Below are 21650 nucleotides of genomic sequence, written 5' to 3' on the forward strand. Positions count from 1 at the left end.
TGAGAGTAATGATACAATACAATTGGAGATAGAGATTATTCCATTCAAATATTGTAAACAATCCGAATGACTCTAAAATTCAAGGGATAATCATATAAAAATTTAAGCAAATATTGTGATGCAAAGATGATACTTGAGTCTTTTCCAATTCCAGACGGATGTGGTTTCAACTCTATAGGTGAAGAACCAAATAATAAATTAAATTACATTTAAGTGAAGAATGGAATGTGTAATTGGAGGTTTTAGGGGTTACGATGGGAATTTGAAATGGCAACAAACCTTAATGTATCACACCCTAAAAGTAATTACACATTTTGATTGGAGCACATTATTGAACATTTCCTGCACCATGGAATCCATACCAAAATGACATTTTGTTAGGAGCAATTTCAGGGGAAATTACACTTATTTTTATTTCTTTGAGTGATATAATTATGGTATTAGATAATAACCGGTCCATAATTAAGGTATTAGACTTATATTATACCTATTCCTTTTTAATTATTAGTCATTAAGTCTCTACAACAATTGTGCTATTGAAACGTATCATTTATTGTTGTTATGCTCCTGTTGAGCCACATTAGCATCTATATCATTATTTTCTTTTCATTAATAAACCAAATAATTTTTTTTCCATTATTTTTCTATTAGTCTTCTAACGATTCCACAATTTTCACTTCAACTTCCATAAAACCCCTGACCTATTTCCAAAAAAAAACTAAATATAAGCATTATGTCAACGAACTATTTTTGATTAGTATACTCTTTTTTTTTTTTCTTTTTTTTTTCTCTCTCTCTTTAAATCATTTTTCTCTTTATGATTTTTTTTTAATATATATATAAAATAATTATATACAGATCATGGACAAACATTATTATTCATTAGATACAAATATTTGACTATTTAGCTACCCTAATTGATTTCAACTTTTTGTTTTCATCTTTCTAATTTCAAGTAATTGTTAAAATTAAATAATTCATTATTTTTTTAGTAGATAAAATTAACATTTCAAATGTGTCTCTTCGTTTATCTACCATTTCAAATGTGTCTCACTCATACATTGATTATTTATTTAAGTTTTACAATGATATATATACCAATGCACATTTTAGATACAATCACCCATCATCTACGACAAAAAATTTAGCAAAATACTAATTGTTTTCCATATTTTTCAATCAAGTTTTAGATTTCACCATTTTGAGAAGACATCAAGCATTAAGTGTCTCTTCATTTATCTACCGTTATAGTATTTTCTCTTCCAAAATTTCAGTTTTTCACAACCTTATCTCTCTCTCACTCATATATTGATTATTTATTTAAGTTTTACAATGTTATATATACCAATGCATATTCTAGATACAATCATCCCTCATCTTCAACAACAAAAATTAGCACAACACTAATTGTTCTCCATATTTTTCAATCAAGTTTTAGTTTTCACGATTTTGAGAAGACATCAATTATTTTTGTCAGAAACTTTCAAAGTTAAGGCAACAATAGGAAAACCATTGAGGTCTTGCATTTCTAAGAATTTTCCCCTGTACTGCACAGGTTAGCGACTAGTATATATATAAAAGTAGAAATTTCATGTGGGACAGCATGAGGTCTTGCCATATGGTGCTCTAATCTTGCATTTAGCCTCTTTAACCTCTTCTCATTAACTTTTTTTACTATTACCCAAAAGATCACATTAACTTATTTTGGTTATTTTATGTATTCACCTGCAAACGCAAAATACTCATCACAACTCTAGGTTTTTTGTGATTAGAAAATGTGGTAATTTCAAATTATAATTGATGCAAATTATTAACTTTTTCCCCAAAATATAGAAAAGCCTTTAAGCACGCACATGCTCAGAGAGTTAGTATATTATAATTTAGGATTACTATGGGGTGTTTGGTAGGGGTGTTTAAACAACCGTTTTCAATGTTTAAATACTACAACACGTATTTCCACAACACTTAAACAACAATACTAAAAATCTCATTTTTTTGGGGAAGCTAGTGATCGTGTGTGAATTCTTTCAAGGCAAGGGGCGGCTTGATTCAAAATTGTTGTTTACTCTGATCCGGTCGAGGTGGTTTTCATTTACCAATGTGTAAGTGGTCTAAGTTCCTATGACCGAGTCTTTTTGGCCCTTGTGAACATCTTTTCTTAATGTATTGAAGAGGGCCTCTCTAACTGGTGAACCCTTTGTGTTCTACGGTTATAATTTTAGACGGCAACCTTTTGTGTTCCACAGTTACAATTTCAAACAAAAACCCTTTGTGTTCCATGGTTACAATCTCAAATGGCAACCCTTCTGCTTCCTAACGCCAAACTTTGGCTTTCTAACTCCATCTCTTCCTCTCCTTACACTATATTAATACTAAAAAGCTAGATGATTCAATTCAGGTATCTCTAAATCCCAATTGCTCTTAACCTCTATTCTTGTGATTGCCCTGCATAATAGTTCAATGTAAGGATTAGATTAATAGTATTGTTCTTTTTTATTGCTGTTTTTTTTTTCTTTTTTAATTTTGTTACTACCTCTTTTGTGTTGTGGGTATTTGTATTGATATATGATTGTTTGTTTCTAAGTTTAATTTTTTTTTTTTTTTTAAATGTTTGAGACAGCAATAACATTATTGGTTTATATTGTGTTATCCATGTGATAGAGTTTTAGTAGTTGGAAAATTGAATGATAGAGTTTTAGTAGTATCCGTGCTTGCAGAAATTCATTTGAATGGTGTAATCAGTGTTGTAGAAATTCAATTTGCTAAGGTATTTTAGTAGTTAGCAAATTGAATTATAGAGTTTAAAATTCAATACTATACTTAGAACATATACTTGTCCTTTTTTCTTGCTCTCCTCATTTAAGTGAATCCCTCTTTTATCATTGGAATCGATTTAAAATTCCTTCTATTAGCTTTGATTGTATGTGATTGTACTCTTGGCTATATCATAAAAAGGCTGTTTTTTTATATAATTTTTTTATGGTAATTATTGTCATTTTTGTTGTTGTTGAATCAAAATAAGATTATGCTAGATCTGCATAATTAGTAGTTGTTGCATTTTCATCATTATCACAAGTTTAAGATAGAGATTACTCTTTTCAATAGTTGTTGCGTCTTCTTCATTGCCAAACCTGATCATCTTGACAAACCTTTTATTTATCTAATTGTACCACATGTATTTATTTACTTTTAAGATGGATTCTATTTGATGGTAAGATTTTTATGTCTTTTGATATAAATTAACTAGTTGGTATGCTAGCCAAACTGCTTGCTTCTTCAATTTTTTTTTTTAATCTTTTACTTTGCCTCCAACATTATTGTAATTGGTTGTCTCTTTAATGGCATGTCCTGTATCCATTGCTCTCTCTCTCTCTCTCTCTCTCTCTCTCTCTCTCTCTCTCTTGTTTTGTAGGATCCAAACAAGAAAGAGTTTAAGATGTTTGCTGTGTTATTCTCTCAAATTTTTTATAGTGTGAACCAGGGACAGACCTAGGATTTTAAGCTAGCGGGGGCCGGAGCATAAAAAAAAAAAAAAAAAAAAAAAAAAAAAAAAAAAAAAAAAAAAAAAAAAAACTCCAAATAGACATCCATATAATACTAAAAAATTATAAATACACAAATTCATTGTTTCTAAATACATTAAGATGCAATCATTTACCAACAAAGACAAAAACAAAAACAAAAACAATTTTTTTTTTTAATACTAGGCTGGCTAATTTTCTTTTTCTTTTGGTTGAACTTAGAGCAATCACAGTGATGGTACTAAAAATTTTAGCTTTTAGCACCTCAAAAAACTACTTTATATATTTTACCACCTCACTTTACAATACCCGATGTCAAATATTCTTTTTTTTTTTTTTATCACTTCACTTAAAATAATATACACAACTCATTAAAATAATGAAGGAAGAGAGAGAATTTTAGTTTTTTAATTGAAGGAAGAAATATAATCTTAATAAAATATTTTATTTTATTTTAAACAACTTGCTACAGTCAATTTGTATTTATTACAGTTTACTGTAGTTGCAAAAAATTTAGCTTTAACTTCTCCAATAATACATGGTTTTTTAAATCTTTGGTGGTAAAATAGTTTTTTTTTTTTTTTTTAAATTTAAAATACAATTACCATTGTGAATGTTTTTGTTAAGTTTTTGGGTTAGATAGTTGCTATTTGAGTGAGGCTAGCTAGGCTTACTGAGAAAATTAAAAGAATCCCAACTAAAAAAATAAAAAATATATAATAACTATTAAAAAAAAAAAGTTTTGGACCCGGGGGGGGCCCGGGTCCCCTTAGGCCCCCACCTGGGTTCGTCCCTGGTGTGAACAACTTGCGGTATTGAAGGAATTACTGAATATTTTATATCAATAGTTATTTGTTAATAGGTGTTTGACAACTTTAGAATATGAAAAGTTTTAGGTTAAATGGGTAACAACTTTAATTTTCTTAATTTTTGCTTTCTAAATTACTAATAGTTTTTTATCATGTTAAATTGGTAGTTCATTTGTATATTAATCAGCTACAATGTTGAAATGTTATTGATTTTTTCTTTTTAATTTGTGAGGTTTGATTCAAATAATTTTGAATAAGTCCTCTGAAATCAAATTCAATACAAAAAAAAAAAAAAAAAAAAAATTGTTAGGGACTTTGTAAGGCTATGGGTAGTTCGAAGATAATATAAGTTTTGGCCTCATATGGTATATTTATATTGTGAGCTTCAGTTGCTACAAGTAGTATTATAGTAACTTAGATATGAAACTCTAGATGAAACACAAACAGCTAAGAATAATGACATTCACTAATATTTGTCTTTTAATTTAAATGGTATTTTGTATAATTGCTTACTATTTATTAGATTTCATTTTCAGTAAATTATTTCTTGGAGGTTCTTTGTGGTTCTCTGAAATGATCAAGCATTTCAGAAGTCACCAATAAAGGTCCGAATTAGTTTCAAGTTTTTTGGAAATTTACCTTATAGGGGGACAAAACCAAGAAAATAACCTTCACTTTACAAGCACAGTTCTTCGAATTGATTTTGTACCTGTTGCAGTATCCAAATTAGCGCTTCACACAAGAAGCTATGATGATAAGAGAATATTTATGAATGAGATAAAAAAAATTCACATATATACTGTTTAAATTTCACTGGACATGATTCTCAAAAACAAAACAAAAAAAAATCACTGGGAATTGTAATCAATAAAACTATGATTGTACACCAACTTATTAAATTGGTGGCCATGCAAAACAGGAAATTCACCGGATTTAAATTGCACCTAAGATCTTAATGAACAATTAACTAGAGCTATTCAGGTTAAAAACTAATGGGCATAGAAATATCCTTTCAATGATTTGAAACGACTACGACTACAATTGTTCTAACTATAAATCACAGCTTACATGTCATAGACCTCACTCAATGCTCTACCTGATGGCAAGCTTATTTTTTAGCATCAAAAGGGGCTAAGGATATCTGTTGCCTCAAGAATAGGTACTCATGACACTTGTGCTTGGAGGCTCCTAATCCACTAGATAATAGTCAACAAGGCCTTGCAGATCCTTTGAATGGCAGATTGTTAAATCAAAAGGGCCAGTTTAAGCATCATAGAATCTATGGTATGAGAGGAATAGACAGATTTTTGATTGAGTAGAAATTTCTGCCTATGTAATCAAATTTTGCAGACTTTGTTCGATTGGATGCAGGCTCTAGGTGGCATCCCCTCCATGTCTTTTGTTGATTTTGTTGATCCTCTACCCTTTTGAGTTGTATTCTTTTAGCAGGGCTAGTACACACACTTTGTCTTTCCATCTTTTTTCTAATAAAGTTTTACTTAAAAAAAAAAAAAACCTTATTACTCTAGACTTTGATGAGTATCTCTAATTGACCCTGATTACATGTCTAAATTCTCACATAAAGACAATTCTCAAAACGACAATTATTTGGGCAGAATCATTATCTTGAAATAATAACAAAGAAAGTTTAACCTGTATAGCACATTCATAGCTTAGAACCTACAATTCCACTGCAAAGAGACCTAAGTTGACAAAATATGTTCCTTTCAATTCAAACTTCAAAGCTTGAGGTTGTAGATGCTCACTTGAAAACCAGGGAGGCTAATCTCAATCATAATATTATAGCAGCATAGAGAGTGTGTTGCTGGTGAATGGGTGTTCCTTAGATTAGTGATGGTTAGTTGATAAGCTGTTAACTGATTGTTAGCCTATGCACAAAATGTGATCCCAGCAAATGCAGAAGTAATCAGCGTATTGTTGGGAATAATACACAGCAATAAAAGAAGAACAAAAGACAAACAAAATAGAATTTTTAGACAATATTTGTCCCCACACTCTTGTTGCTAAAGGGTTATCGTAAATTTGTCCCTAAGATACAACCAAGTTGTTGGGTTCTATAGATAACAATTGTAGAGAATAACCACAGGATTTTTTGTGTTTCTCTAACTTCCTAGGTTCAAAATTTTGATGGAGTAGAAATTATTTTGTAATAATGGTAAGTGAGTAAAAAGGATTTTTGTACTTGTTAATAATTTGGCATTACTTGCAAGATTCTTGACTATTATGAAGTTGAATTGAACACATACATACATACATATATATATATGTGTGTGTGTGTGTGTGTGTGTATGCAATTACCAAGTAGCCAAACAATTGCTAACAGTGACTTGTTGAAGGCATTTCAAATTGTGACAATATGAGCTTGTTAAACATCAAGCACCGCCTCTCTCACTTTCTCTAGTATTCGATTATAAATTTATCTAATTTAAAAATATTAGTTATAGTATTATGAGTTAGCAATGTGGGCAAGTCTCCAATTTTATTTTGTTAAATTTGTGTGACATTTTTATTATATTATGTATTTGTTTTTGTCTCTTTATCTCTGTCACTTATCCACTGCCCCAAACAAATGTATTATAAATTCACAAATCACAAACATTATAAAACATATGGAGTGGAGAGAGAAAAATCATATCAAATAAATGTTAGGTTTTAAAGTTAAAGGAGAGAAAAAATACGTGATGGAGGCTGGAGGCAGCAGTGGCCGGTGTCAAAGGTGTTTGTGAACTCTCTCTCTCTCTCTCTCTCTCTCTCTCTCTCCAATTTGGTTTAGGTTGTAACCGTGGGGTGGGTTAATTGGGTTTTAAATTTTTTTGGGTTGGGCTGTTATGGAGGGGGCTAAAGTTTTGGAAGAGAGGGCCCAATCCTAAAAAATTTAAACTATACTTAATAAAAACAAATTGGGCCTTCTTCTCAAAAAAAATTTTGGGCTAGGGGGCCCGGGCCCCTTCATGTCTTGTTGATTTTGTTGATCCTCTACCCTTTTGAGTTGTATTCTTTTAGCAGGGCTAGTACACACACTTTATGTCTTTCCATCTTTTTTCTAAAAAAGTTTTACTTAAAAAAAAAAAAAAAAAAAAAAACCTTATTACACTAGACTTTAATGAGTATCTCTAATTGACCCTGATTACATGTCAAAATTCTCACATAAAGACAATTCTCAAAACGACAATTATTTGGGCAGAATCATTATCTTGAAATAATAACAAAGAAAGTTTAACCTGTATAGCACATTCATAGCTTAGAACTAGACATGGCAAAACGGATTAGAATTTTTTGACCCGACCCGAAAAATACCCGACCCGAACCCGATTTTTTTGACCCGAAGCAAAAACGGGTTGACCCGTGACCCGACCCGTGTTTTGTGCGGATCAACCCGACCCGACCCGCGACCCGACCCGAACCTGAACCATTTTTTTAAAACTTTTTTTTTTGGATAAAGAAAATAGTGAAATTAAGACAATATTAGTTTAATTGTTTATTATGAGTTTTAAGGAAACAATTGATACATTTACATAACTGCATGCAAATTAATTGAAAAATAAATGGTTGAGCATTCTGTAATGAGTAAAGATTTTTAGATATCAAATAGCAAAGTACATGCTAAGATAATCTGGTTATAGTAAAGTTAAAAACAGATTTAAAATTGTAGATATGTATGAGACACATTCACAAGTGTGAAAATAGTAAAGCCAAAATATCAAATTAGCATAAATTATGAATGCTTAGATCTATTTTTTAACAATTTATGTTCAAAATAAACAGCTTTTCAAAATAAATTATGATATTTCCTAGAGTGTGTGCTGCTTAACAATGATATGATCTTCATAAAAGAGACTAGGTATAAATAAGTAAGCAATCAAACTTTAATGTATATCTCAAATTGAAATAGAGTGTCAACCACAATTGATAATAGATTATAAAATTAATTTTTAAAATTGTAACTTTCATATATGTTTTTATTCTTTATCAAATGAGTTATCCAATAAATCATTTGTAATTTTTTTTTTTTGGAATGTTGATATTGTGTAAAAATAAAACTTGTATATTTGTTTTACTTATCTTTGTGTTGTTTTGTTTTAGATAGCAATGTTAGGATTTGTATAATTTTAAAATTATTGAATAAATATTAATAAGTTTAACTGAGTTTATTCTTGATATAAGTAGTGAATTCAAAATAATGCATTTTACATCAAGTAATATGTTGTATAACTATCCAAATGGCAAATACATATTGTTTTCTTTATAAAAAAAAATAAAAAATAAAAAATTTCAAGTGAAAAATACGGGTCAACCCGACCCAACCCAACCCGACTCGCAACCCGATTGACCAGAACCCGATTTCAACCCGCTTAAAATGACCCGCGACCCGTTTGACCCGCGATCCGAACCCGACCCGACCCGCCCGTTTTGCCATGTCTACTTAGAACCAACAATTCCACTGCAAAGAGACCTATTACTCAAAAGAAGAAGAAGCGACTCAAGAAGCAACAGCGCTGTTCCTTATATCATTTCCCTAAGGTACATGGATTAATGAACTGAAAGATGATTACAGAAGAGACGAAAGTCTCAAGGGCACTATCACAGCCCTCATGGCTGGAGACAACAGTCACAAAGTGTCCTCTATTATCCATGCAAAATGTCTTCAAATTGCATGAATTACGAAGATACATAGTGAGTGACAAGGGATTCTACCTTCACTGGAGTTGTTCAAGCTGCAGGTACTGTTCTTGCAATGTCTACTGCCTATCATCCACAAACAGATGGGCAAACTGAAATAATTAACAAGGGAGTGGTGCATTATCCAAGATGCTATGGTGGTGAACATTCCTAGCAATGGTGAACAATGAACATGGCTGCCTTTTACAGAGTTTTGGTACAACACCAACTTCCACGCTTCAACTAAGACCAGTCCCTTTGAAGCTTAATATGGGTATCCTCCACCTAAGTTGACACAATATGTTCCTTTCAATTCAAACTTCAAAGCTTGCGGTTGTAGATGCTCACTTGAAAACCAGGGAGGCTAATCTCAATCATAATATTATAGCAGCATAGAGAGTGTGTTGCTGGTGATTGGGTGTTCCTTAGATTAGTGCCCTATAAGCAAAAATCACTAGCAACTAGAAGGAGAAGTGGCTTATAAGCTGTTCTTGCCATTTCACTCCAAAACTCATCCGGTATCTTCCTTAAAACCTAAGCTAGGTAGTCATGTTGTTCCACTACCTACTCTGCCTCTGGTGGAAAAGGATGATGAAATTTGGCCCAAGCCTAAAACTATTTTACAAAGGAGATTGAAGAAGTGCATGATTAACTAATTAATAAGTAACTCGTTAGTTGATAAGCTGTTAACTGATGGTTAGCCTATGCACAAAATGTGATCCCAGCAAATGCAGAAGTAATCAGCGTACTGTTGGGAATAATACACAGCAATAAAAGAAGAACAAAAGACAAACAAAATAGAATTTTTAGACAATATTTGTCCCAACACTCTTGTTGCTAAAGGGTTATCGTAAATTTGTCTTTAAGATACAACCAAGTTGTTGGGTTCTATAGATAGTAATTGTAGAGAATAATCATAAGATTTTTTGTGTTTCTCTAACTTCCTAGGTTCAAAATTTTGATGGAGTAGAAATTATTTTGTAATAATTAATGGTAAGTGAGTAAAAAGGATTTTTGTACTTGTTAATAATTTGGCATTACTCGCAAGATTCTTGACTATTATGAAGTTGAATTGAACACATACATACATACATACATACATACACACACACACACACACATATATATATATATATATATATGCAATTACCAAGTAGCCAAACAATTGCTAACAGTGACTTGTTGAAGGCATTTCAAATTGTGACAATATGAGCTTGTTAAACATCAAGCACCGCCTCTCTCACTTTCTCTAGTATTCGATTCTAAATTTATCTAATCTAAAAATATTAGTTATAGTATTATGAGTTAGCAAAGTGGGCAAGTCTCCAATTTTATTTTGTTAAATTTGTGTGACATTTTTATTATATTATGTATTTGTTTTTGTCTCTTTATCTCTATCACTTATCCACTGTCCCAAACAAACGTATTATAGATTCACAAATCACAAACATTATAAAACATATGGAGTGGAGAGAGAAAAATCATATCAAATAAATGTTAGGTTTTAAAGTTGAAGGAGAGAAAAAATACGTGATGGAGGCTGGAGGCAACAGCGGCCGGTGTCAAAGGCGCGTGTGAACTCTCTCTCTCCAATTTGGTTTAGGTTGTAACCGTGGGGTGGGTTAATTGGGTTTTAAATTTTTTGGGTTGGGCTGTTATGGAGGGCGCTAAAGTTTTGGAAGAGAGGACCCAATCCTAAAAAATTTAAAATATACTTAATAAAAACAAATTGGGCCTTCTTCTCAAAAAAAATTTTGGGCTAGGGGGCCCGGGCCCCTTCTGGGTCCGTGATGTCTCCATACTTGTCAAAGATAATGCAACCAAGGCTTTCTTTTACATGATACTTTCCAACAGATGCATGAATTAGAAATTACAGTAGAATGCACTCAATAACAAACATTTACTATATGCATTGTGGTTCTCTGAAATGATCAAGCATTTCAAAAGTCACCAATAAAGGTCCTTGCTAGACAAGAACACAAGTATAGAACATGTTTTTGACCAAGTTGACTGGCTCAGTATATTATAATAACTTGGGAGTCTTAAGTAATAACAAGTTTAGTAATCAATTGAGGAAAAAATCATGCACTGACCAAACTCCATAATGTCAAAGGCAAAACAAGTACAAGAAGATATTAGAGCCCAAAATAGTCATGATTTAAGAAGCATTCATGGCTTCAGATCCTAAGAAGTATCAAGCTATTTGGAAATTTACCTTATATGGCCACAAAACCAAGAAAATAATCTTCACTTTACAAGCTCAGTTCTTCGAATTGATTTTGCACCTGTTGAAGTATCCAAATTAGCACTTCACTCAACAAGCTATAATGATATGAGAATATTTATGAATGAGATAAAAAAAAATTCACTAGGTAATGTAATCAATAAAACCATGATTGTACACCAACTTATTAAATTGGCGGCCACTCAGAATATCTTAAGCATAATATTATAGCAGCATAGAGTGTGTTGCTGGTGATTGGGTGTTCCTTAGATTAGTGCCCTATAAGCAAAAATCACTAGCAACTGGAAGGAGAAGTGGCTTATAAGCTGTTCTTGCCATTTCACTCCAAAACTCATCCGGTATCTTCCTTAAAACCTAAGCTAGGCAGTCATGTTGTTCCCCTATCTACTCTGCCTCTGGTGGAAAAGGATGATGAAATTTGGCCCATGCCTAAAACTATTTTGCAAAGGAGAATGAAGAAGTGCATGATTAACTACTTAATAAGTAACTCGTTAGTTGATAAGCTGTTAACTGATGGTTAGCCTATGCACAAAATGTGATCCCTATAGATGCAGAAGTAATCAGCATATTGTTGGAAATAATAAAGAAAGAACAAGGACAATACAGAAGATAAACAAAAATAGATAACTTGGAGGCACAAAATTATTATCCTTAGACAATATTTGCCCCCACATTTTTGTTGTTAAAAGGTTATCGCAAATTTTTCCTCAAGATACAACCAAGCTGTTAGGTTCTACAGATAGCAATTATGAAGAATAACCACTGGATTTCTTATGTTTCTCTCTAACTTATTATCTTGTGGTTCAAAATTTTGATGAAGTAGTAATTATTTTGTAATAATGGTAAGTGAGTAAAAAGGATTTTTTTACTTGATAATAATTTGGCATTACTCGCAAGATCTTTGAATATTCAAGATTCTTGAATATTACCAAGTAGCCAAACAATTGCTAACAGTGACTTGTTGAAGGCATTTCAAATTGTGACAATATGACATTGGGAGTTTTGTTAAACATCAAGCACCGCCTCTCTCTCTTTCTCTAGAAATTTTTAGACTTTCTCATGCAATCTTTCTCTCTGGAATTCTCCAAGGGTCCGTTTGGATGGGAGGATGGAAAAGTGAGAGAATAGAAAAGATTTTAGTTTCTCTCATTTGTGTTTGGTTGAGAGGGGAAAAAGTGGAGAGATGGAAAACTTTTTTGCTTGATTGAAAATAAAGTTTGTATAAATTTATCATCATATCCCTATTAAATAAAACAAAAAGTAACACATTATATTTTTAAAAAATTGTGTATAGATGGACACTTTAGGGAAAAAATAAAAATAAAAATAAAAATATAAGAAATTAACCCAAAACTGTTTTCTAAAAAAAAGAACAAAAACAAAACCCAACCAAAATTAATAAGAAAATAAACATATGAGCACCAAAAAAAGAAAAAGAAAAAGAAAGCTACACGTCCAGAAGAAAAATCAAAGAAAAGAAAAGAAGAAGAAAAGAAGCCAATATGTCCAAACAAAAGCAAGCAAGCAAAAAAAAATAAATAAATAAACTAACACATCAGAGACTTGGAGGTGAATTTCAATGATATTTTTGGAAGCTCATTTCATGAGTTTTTTTCGCTCAATTTTCTCTCTATTTTGGAGAGAAAACTTTTTGATGAATTTGAAGAAAAAACACTTGGGTTCCACCATTTATTTTCCTTCCTTCCCACCTAATCAAATACACTCTAAAAAAAATTTCATTCTCATTTTCTTTCCAAAATTTTTCATCTATTTTATTTTACCTCCAAACAAATACAAAGTTTCCTTTGCATAAGTTAATTTCAGCCACTAATTTACAAGATGTCTAAAAGGTAGAGAAATGCATTAATTTAATGCCAATAAAAAAGAAGAAGCTAGAAGCTTCAAGTCGGTTTCTTTACCAACATACATCCAGTATAAATAGATGGAATGAGGTGTGTGAGAGACGTGTGAAATAAGGTGAAGTGTCAGTGAGTGTGAACTGTGAAGTGAGGTGAAGCCATGTGAAGTGAAGCGTGTGCCATAAAGCTCGGACCGTTGTAGAGTGTGAAGTAAATCAAAGTCAAAATAAGTGTGCTAGTGTCAGTAGTGTCATAAAGTTGTGCGTGTCCTGTTGGGATTGTCAAAAGCCTTGCCGTGTGGTGTAATTTGAGTCTAGTATTTGTGTCACGCGTCGGAGCCCAAACAAGGCTTTCTATTAGTCAAATGCTTTCTATTAGTCAAAGTCTTGTAATTCAAAGAGGAAAGTTTTAAATAAAAACTCTTTTTTTAGTTTTTTGTTCAGGGTGTTTGATACATCCACTCATCCATACATTTTTAGTTTTTAAATAATATTATATATATTTTTATACACTTTTTTACCAACATATATTTTTATACATATTTTCAAACATATATATCAATCATCCTTTTTTTTTTTTTTGATGAAATATATCAATCATCCTTTAAGAATCAAAGTTTCTGCTAATTCAATATAATTTACTCCACAATGGATTAAAAGGGTAGGATTATTATTATTAAAGTAAAAGTTTGAGAGACCTAATTCATTGTGACGATCTTACCTAGACATTATCATAGAGTTATCCACTAAAAACCCAATACTTGAGGAGCGTAAATAGGTGCATATGTTTCTCTAAGTGAATTAAGATGTATGTTATAAACTATAACTTCAACCCCACCCAAGACATTAGTGATTTCAGGCAATGGTAGTGTCACGCCATTATCCTTAAAATATTCGAACATAACACTTATCACATACCAAGAACCCTATAACTACTTAACAACGACCCTTGAGTGGTAAAAGAGTAGCATTTTAGAAGGAACTCTTACTCATAAAGGCCCTGAAAAATCCTCCAATGTACAAAATACCTATAAATAAATAAATAGATAACAATGCTCTCAAACTGTCCAAGTGAGAAAGGAAGAAAGTACCATAAATAAATAAGGGGGGCATAATATTTTCATGGAAGCATCCGTTGTGATTGGTGCATAATAAAAATGGTATTAATGGTAGATCTAACCCATGCTAATAGTTGAGTGTGTTCCGAACATTACTCAAATAATATAATAGAGAGAAAAATAAGAGATGAGTTCAAGTTTCATTTTGTGTAATTTGCCAAGAGTTCCACCCTTTTTAGACAATAGATTTCTATAAGATTCTAACGGTTAAAAAATGTCAACTATTTATGTTATCATTAAACATTTATTGTTTGCCACACTAGTTAACTAAATTAATTTTAGAGAATATTATATTATTTTTTCTATTTTCTCTCTCTCTCTAATTAATGAATTTGTTTTCAGAGAGAGATGAGTTCAAGTTTATATTGATGTAACTTGAAAAAATTTTACACCCGCGGCCTCTAGTGAAACTGTGGCACCACCAATGACAGATGGAAAGCACTGGCCATGGAAGGCATTACCACATGAAAGAAAGCAACTTCTAATTATAAAATTGTTAAATTGTATATCCAACTAAGATCTAAGGGCAAATCGCTAGTTGTACAACAAGAAACACACAGTTGTCAGGCTAACCCCAAAGTTCAATGGATTTGTTTTATTTAGTAAATCAATCATCATGCCAACGATAAAGCTAGACTATATATGCTACCTTTGAGAGCTTTTATCTAATTAAAATCAAATTTCAGATTTGTGATTCAAGGTCGAGATATGTTATATTAAATATTTTATAAGAACTGAAACCGAACAAGAGTCTTGTATCAATAAGAAAGGGGAGGAGGAAGGGAAGAACATATATAATATACTGATTAGCAAAAAAATTTGTCCCACTCCGTCATTGGTAGTGCAACATGGAAGCCAGGGCCCCATGAAAGAACAGCTTCACTGTTGGCAGCAAATGAGCAAAGCAATCAAACACTCCCACAATTAAAAAAAAGAAAAAAAATTCATTTGTTCTTGAACTCGCCCCTAATTTCCATTGTTGAGGGAGAAAGTACATAGAACATGAGACCATGTGAAAGGGGGATAGAGGATGAAAGATGATGATGGAGAGTAGAAAGTTAACGCTATTTTTTTATTTTTCTATTTTTAATAAGAAGAGTTAATTATTAATTTTTAAGGAACAATTATGACACTCTATTGAATGTTTTTTTCACCCTTAAATCTTAATATAAATCAATGGTTCAAAAGAAGTGTGACTCTTATGAAGTTTTAACAGGTGTAACTTGAATCTTAAAAATAAATAAAGATGGATTGTTGAAAAATAAATAAGGATGGACTGCATTATGAGACTAAATCTTATTGAGCAAATAAAGTACAGCCTCAAATCCTATTATTTCACATTGCTTGTTCAACAAGCTAAAATATAATCACCTATTTTTTGGTGTTCTATTGCTTCACTTGTACACCATGAGAAAATAAAATGACTATAGACTGCTACAATTCACTTAACAAGGATCTGCCCTGAAAATTTTCAGTCTTGGACTTGATAGACAACATAGTCTCATTTAATTGTGAAGATTTGAGCTCAAGCTCACTCAATCGAGCTCTGGTATCAGCTACTTGTTCCAGTAGCGATTCTAGTTCTTCTCTTGTTGATTTTATATCATGATCACAGTCGGCCTTTGCCACCTCAATGGATCGATGATGATTAATGAGCTCAACATCTACTGTAATATCATTGATTATGCCTTGCAGCCAACTGATATCAATTTGAGAAGTTTCTACATCCTTAAGAATAGCTGATAGTTCTTTCACTTTGGACTTTGTCAGCTGCATAACTGAAATGGATTGTAACTCCTTAACCACAGTGCACACACACTCTAGATAATAAGAGCGTATGGCATTTGATTCTAAGTGACAACTTGCTGCTATGTCTCCATACTTGTCAAAGATAGACTGCAGAATGGAAGCAAGGCTTTCTTTTACATGATACTTTCCAACAGACACGCAAGAATCAGAAATTACAGAGTGGGCCTCTTCATCGTCGCTGCCTTCTAAAGCATCAGCAATACCAGAGAAACTAAAGCTTACGGACAGAGAAGCAGGACCGGTAGCTGAAGCAGCACCACATTCTCCCACGTTACTGATAATAGGATTAGGAACACTGTAAGATGGAGCATGGAGCTTTTCATCATCATCTTCATCTCCCATGTTACTGATAATAGGATTAGGAACACTGTGAGGTGGAGCATGGAGCTTTTCATCATCATCTTCATCATTTGGTGTTTCTTTTGAAATGCGGGTACCATTTTCCTTTGAAGGGTCTTTGAATTTGAAAAGGTCCGGCTATCAATGCAAGAGAGTAGACAAATAGCTATAAGAACTGAAAATTGATAATACGTGCGCTACAAGAAATAAGAAACATTAGTGTATACGTGTGTGCATATATATGTATATATGTGAGAGAGAGAAAGAGAGATGAGTCTGCACCACTGAGAGATATCCAGATGCAGGCACTGACTGAATGGATTGGACTTGCTCCTTGTTGAAAGAAGGATCTTGGGCATGAGTTGCTTTAGCATGTCGCTGAGAATGAGGAACATCCTTTCCATTTTCTGCTTCCACCTTTTTCTTAGAAGCGTATTTATAAGGGTCGACTGTGTTTCGAAGAATTAAATTGTCAGGCACCTGAGGGGAATTTGGCCGGGAAACTTCCTTCTTTTTCCTGCCAAAACTTTTGGACACATCAAGGATGAGGGAGTCTGCAATTAAAAATAAATATAATTAGGAACCTATCATCATCATCACATGTGGATGTGGATGCGCCATGTGCAAGATGGGATGAATGAATCAGTTAATAACATACATTCTCAGGCCAATGGAATAATGAAATAGGCAATAGCAAGGCAGATTCCTAATTGCAATTCTACAGTTTAGTAGAGTTTAAGTGAAGAAGGAAATGTTTAATTGACTTGATCACTAGGTATATCAAAAGAGTTCAGTATCATGCCTCATCATGCTTCCAAACATACAGCATTGAATTCCTAATACATCAAAGTTGAAAGGGGGGGTAATTTGGTGCCAACTAAATTAGATATACTAGTTCAATTGAATTTTTAAGATCTTTAGAGGCAATTATTAGCGTTTCTCTTAGATCCAAGACATACCAGAGGAAGAAGAAAACTTTAGAAAAATAAATGGTGTTTCATCTGTAATTTAACGAACCTAAGAGAGCAAAGAAAGCAAGACCAAAGAAGAAAAAGTGAGGGAGAGGAAAGAGAGAGAGAACTGCTGATGGCTGAATGGTGGTGAGTGGCAGTCCAGTGAGCTCTGTGACAAGTTCAGAGAGCAATCTCTCCCTTTATCCACAGGTTGAGATACTTGCATTTTGGGTGTGTGGTGCGTGTGTATTCCCATCTCAACTGTATTTTCCAATGACCACGCAATTTTTATCCTCCAACCAGCAAACATTCTCTCTAATTAAAGGCAAAAGTACTTTCTTTTCTCTCCCCTGTTCTAATTTATTAGATTTGATTGACTTTTGTAATTCGTTCTTATTAATTTACTGTAGAGTTTCATCAGAAAATACCATACAAGAAAAGGGGAACAACCTGATTCGTTCTTATCCCTCCGCACCTCAGCTCCGGCAACTCTTTTGGGGCATAATTCACCACATTCATGGTAAGGATTGGATGCCTTAGGGCAAGCTGGGTGTGTTCTTATTACTCCATTGCCATCATCTTAAAAAAAAAAAAGAAAAAGAAAAACAAATCCAAAATTTCCACCTATGTTCAAAAAGTTATCAAGGAAACCCTTATAAAATTAGAACACTCCCTTACTAAGTTTACTTATATTAATATTAACCTCATATCACAACACAATTCATGAATTTAACATTATAAAATGATTGCAATTGCTCAAAAGATAAAAAAATGACAACTGTATATATTTCAATTTGTTAAGTACTTCACAAACAAAATTACTCTGCCAAATTCAAATTTAATAAATTATCAAGGGCAATTAAAACCCAAAGTGTAGCATCAGGAAAGCTTGCTAAAGCTGCAGGTGCAAAATTACAGTTGCTAAATTTGCATAGCTCAAAGCATATTTAGTATAAACAATTACTTGATTTCTTTTTCTCCTTGCGTGTCTGGCCTTCGGCAATCTTTTTGAGGCAAGATTGACTACATTCGTGGAAGGGATTATCTGCATGAACGCAATTCGGGAGTACTTTTACTTGCTCAGCCATCTCTTTGTTTAGCTCTGGCTGTACCCCTGAAAATCCAATGAAAATAACATGTTAAAATTCAATAAATTTTCCTGCTCAATGAAACAGTAAGCTCTTAACTTAGCTTTCTTGTTTTCTTCCATTTGCAACTGAAAACAGATACAAGAAACCAAGGATTCAATTTTCCCTTTCGATTTCAATTCCTTTTAGATTGTGAAACAAAATTTTACCTTAAGAAGCCAATATAATTATACTTTGAAATATATTACTATACATAGGTTGATACAATTATTCAAAACGAAACAGTAACTAATTACAAAAACATGAGGGGGCAATTTTTCAGTCTCAATTAAATAAAATTTTCAAACAAACTCAAGCACACCCCAGCACAAGTCAAGGTACTTGATTTTCGTAAAAGACTCTCCAAAACCAATCGGCAAAACTCCCACAATTGAATTAAAAACTGTTTCAGATATTTAAGCAGTTTGATTATAAAAACAATCATTAAAAATAAAAAAAATTAACACCCCCTTAAATATCTGTTTTGTTGCTGAGAACTTGTAGGCAAACTCTAGTTTTCATCTAGACTAAACATAACTCAACCACTTGGCATGGTTGAGGTTGAGTTCTTAATTTAATAGTAAAAAGAAAAACACAAAAAAGGATTTAAAACAAAATATTTCAGGAAAAATAAATTTTCATTTCTCTTCCCACCTTTTCAGACCAACCATACAAGAGTAACAGAAGACACAAATAATACACACCCACATATCAAGAACCAAACTTTTTTTCAGAGTAAAATCCACCCAGCATTAGTCAAGCTCAAAAAGCCAAAAGGACAAAAAAATTAGGTAAAGATCACCATGTAAAGCAAACAAACTGTAGAGCATACCTTCAGCCTAACAACATAGAAAGAGAAAAGAGAGAGAGAGAGAGAGAGAGAGAGAGAGAGAGTTTATGTACCCATCAAATTATAGCTAAAACTGAACCTCAAAAGCCCAGAAAAGATAAAAAAAGAAAGAGTACTACATGAAATCAAAAGCCCAAACCCAAACCCAACAAAAGCTTTATAGTGTGAAACAAAGAAAGACAAACCTTTCGAGTTCAAAGCTTTGTTGTTAAACTCCTGTTTGTTTGTGGGAAATTTCCTGTACATACACGTGCAGAAGTCAAATTTTTTCCATTTCTTTTTATGCTATATTTTTGTTTGCTTCTTACAAACAAAAAGAAAAAGAAAAAAAAAAAACATAAAGTGAGCTTCGAAATTGTTCACGTTGCTGTTTCTTATTGACCACTTTTATTTTTATTTTTTTGAGAAAATTCTTATTGACCACTTTAAGGTGTGAGTTTATGACTATTCTAACAGAAAGCAATAAAAGCGGTTTGAAGTTTTGGTCCTTGACACCTGACAGCATTTGTCAAACGGTTTGATTTTCCAAAGCTTTGAAAACAAAATTAAAGAAGCCAGCTTTGGTTTTAAGAGTGGCAGCTTTGCGGTTGATGATGAAGTTTATGGCAGAAAATTTGCGTTAATGGGACCAGACTTTGTGCAATAAATTTCCTCAAGACTTTGAGGTATTCCTTTCTCATTGTTTGGGTTGGGCCTAGAATTTGTGGAGGTTGTTGGGGATCTCTAAGTCTATCACAACTAGATCTCCAATCGAAGTAGAGGACACACCATGCTTTCATCATCATCTACGTCACATGTTATGAATGAGTACATCTGCAGCGTTACCGGTATTTTTATGTGAAAATGATCGTGCTTCCATTTGGTTTTCGGCTATTTAATTGCGTCAGTTTAGTTTATGAAATGTCAATTATTTCAAATCACGTACGTTTCAAATTTAAATGGAGAGAAAACCAAAGGATGACATTGACTAAATTGATGCAAGTAATAGTCGAGGGACCAAATTAAAAATTGAACAACCAAAAAAATATCTTCCTAATAAATTATAAATTATTATATTGGTTTTTGCTTTGAAATGATTAAATGTTTAGTCTAATAAACTTATAAGTAACGGGCCAAATGCCTTGTAGTTAAATTGGTACATTTCCATGCACAAAGTACTTAAGGGTCTAGGGGGGAAAGGGTTACATGCTTAACACTGAAAAATTAGAGGAAAAGTGGTATATCCAATCCCCATTTGCAATTGAAGTAATTGCTGAAATCATATATTTATCAAACTATTTTGTAATGAATTAATTAATATTAATTGCACTTTTTTTTATACTTCAATAGTTGAGGGAGAGAGATTTGAACCTTAGACATCTCTGTTAAAAACACTAAAGATTTTAAGTTGAGTTACAAGTTGAAACACTTAATCTGTAAAAGTAATTTCATAAAAATCACTTGATTGTTAAATAGGGATGACAAAAATTCCTTACCCCGTTTTTCCCGTCCTACTCCGTTTTGTCTTTATGTTGGTTTTCATTGCCCTAAAGGAGTGATGGGACAGGAATAGGTTTTGCTCACGTCGCCCCATATCGGTTTTCCTTGCCCTGAAGGAGTGATGGGACGGGAATAGGTTTGCTCACCCCACCCAATCTTGCGCCGAATGTGTGTTTGTGTGTGTATTACACCAAGAGTTACACTCTTTTTAAACCATTAATTCTTATTAAATTTAACTAGTATGTAACTCGTGCTTACGCATGGGAATTGTCAATTGTAACGCGTGCTTCGCATGTGTGAAGATGCTCTTTTTTTTTTTATGTAATTTTTTAATTTAAAATTTTCTATTGTTAGTGAGGTTACACGTGAAAGGATTTTAAAAAAGATAAAATTTAAGATTTTGAAAAAGAGTAAATTGTAGGGTTTAGTGTGTACTAGTTTTTAAGAAAAAGTTTATATAGTATTTTTTTTTTAATTTGTTAAATTACAATTTAACCCTTTTTTTTGTTAGGAATAAGGATTATCTTATTAGATTATAGGTATTGTTGACATTTTTCGAAACCATAACTAACTTTCTGAATTCTCTTAATATATAGAGATTAAATCTAGCTAGTATGTAACTCGTGCTTACGCATAGGAATGGTCAATTATAATGATGCTATTAATGTTAATCTTGGGTTATTAAACAATTTTATTTTCATGACAATTTTCATGATATTGTTTATGTCAAGATTCTCATTATTATACATATTTCCCTCTGTAGCCATATTCCTTTTCTCATTTTATCACATGGAATGCGCAAGCCATGTTACTGGTCACATATGTAGTTGGTTAATATTGTGCTTTTTACAAATTAATAAAT

The 21650-nt window shown here is 32.5% G+C and overlaps 1 protein-coding gene and 1 long non-coding RNA gene across 2 annotated transcripts; both read right to left on the minus strand.

Annotated features, from left to right (window-relative positions):
* Positions 1–4988: 4988 nt before the first annotated feature.
* On the minus strand, positions 4989–11688 carry LOC115969636. The gene is made up of 3 exons (XR_004087020.1): positions 11419–11688; positions 11226–11295; positions 4989–5039 (listed from the first exon to the last, which is right to left on the minus strand). It is a non-coding gene; the product is annotated as an uncharacterized LOC115969636 (long non-coding RNA).
* A 3807-nt stretch (positions 11689–15495) lies between these two features.
* Positions 15496–19853, minus strand: LOC115968385. Its single transcript, XM_031087773.1, has 6 exons — positions 19805–19853; positions 19495–19547; positions 18297–18446; positions 17783–17911; positions 16662–16933; positions 15496–16517 (listed from the first exon to the last, which is right to left on the minus strand). Exons 3-6 carry the CDS (start codon positions 18418–18420, stop codon positions 15666–15668), a joined length of 1377 nt encoding a protein of 458 aa, XP_030943633.1. The 5' UTR covers positions 18421–18446; positions 19495–19547; positions 19805–19853; the 3' UTR covers positions 15496–15665.
* Positions 19854–21650: the final 1797 nt, after the last annotated feature.

Source organism: Quercus lobata, chromosome 11 (assembly GCF_001633185.2).
Source record: "Quercus lobata isolate SW786 chromosome 11, ValleyOak3.0 Primary Assembly, whole genome shotgun sequence".
Lineage (NCBI taxonomy): Eukaryota > Viridiplantae > Streptophyta > Magnoliopsida > Fagales > Fagaceae > Quercus > Quercus lobata.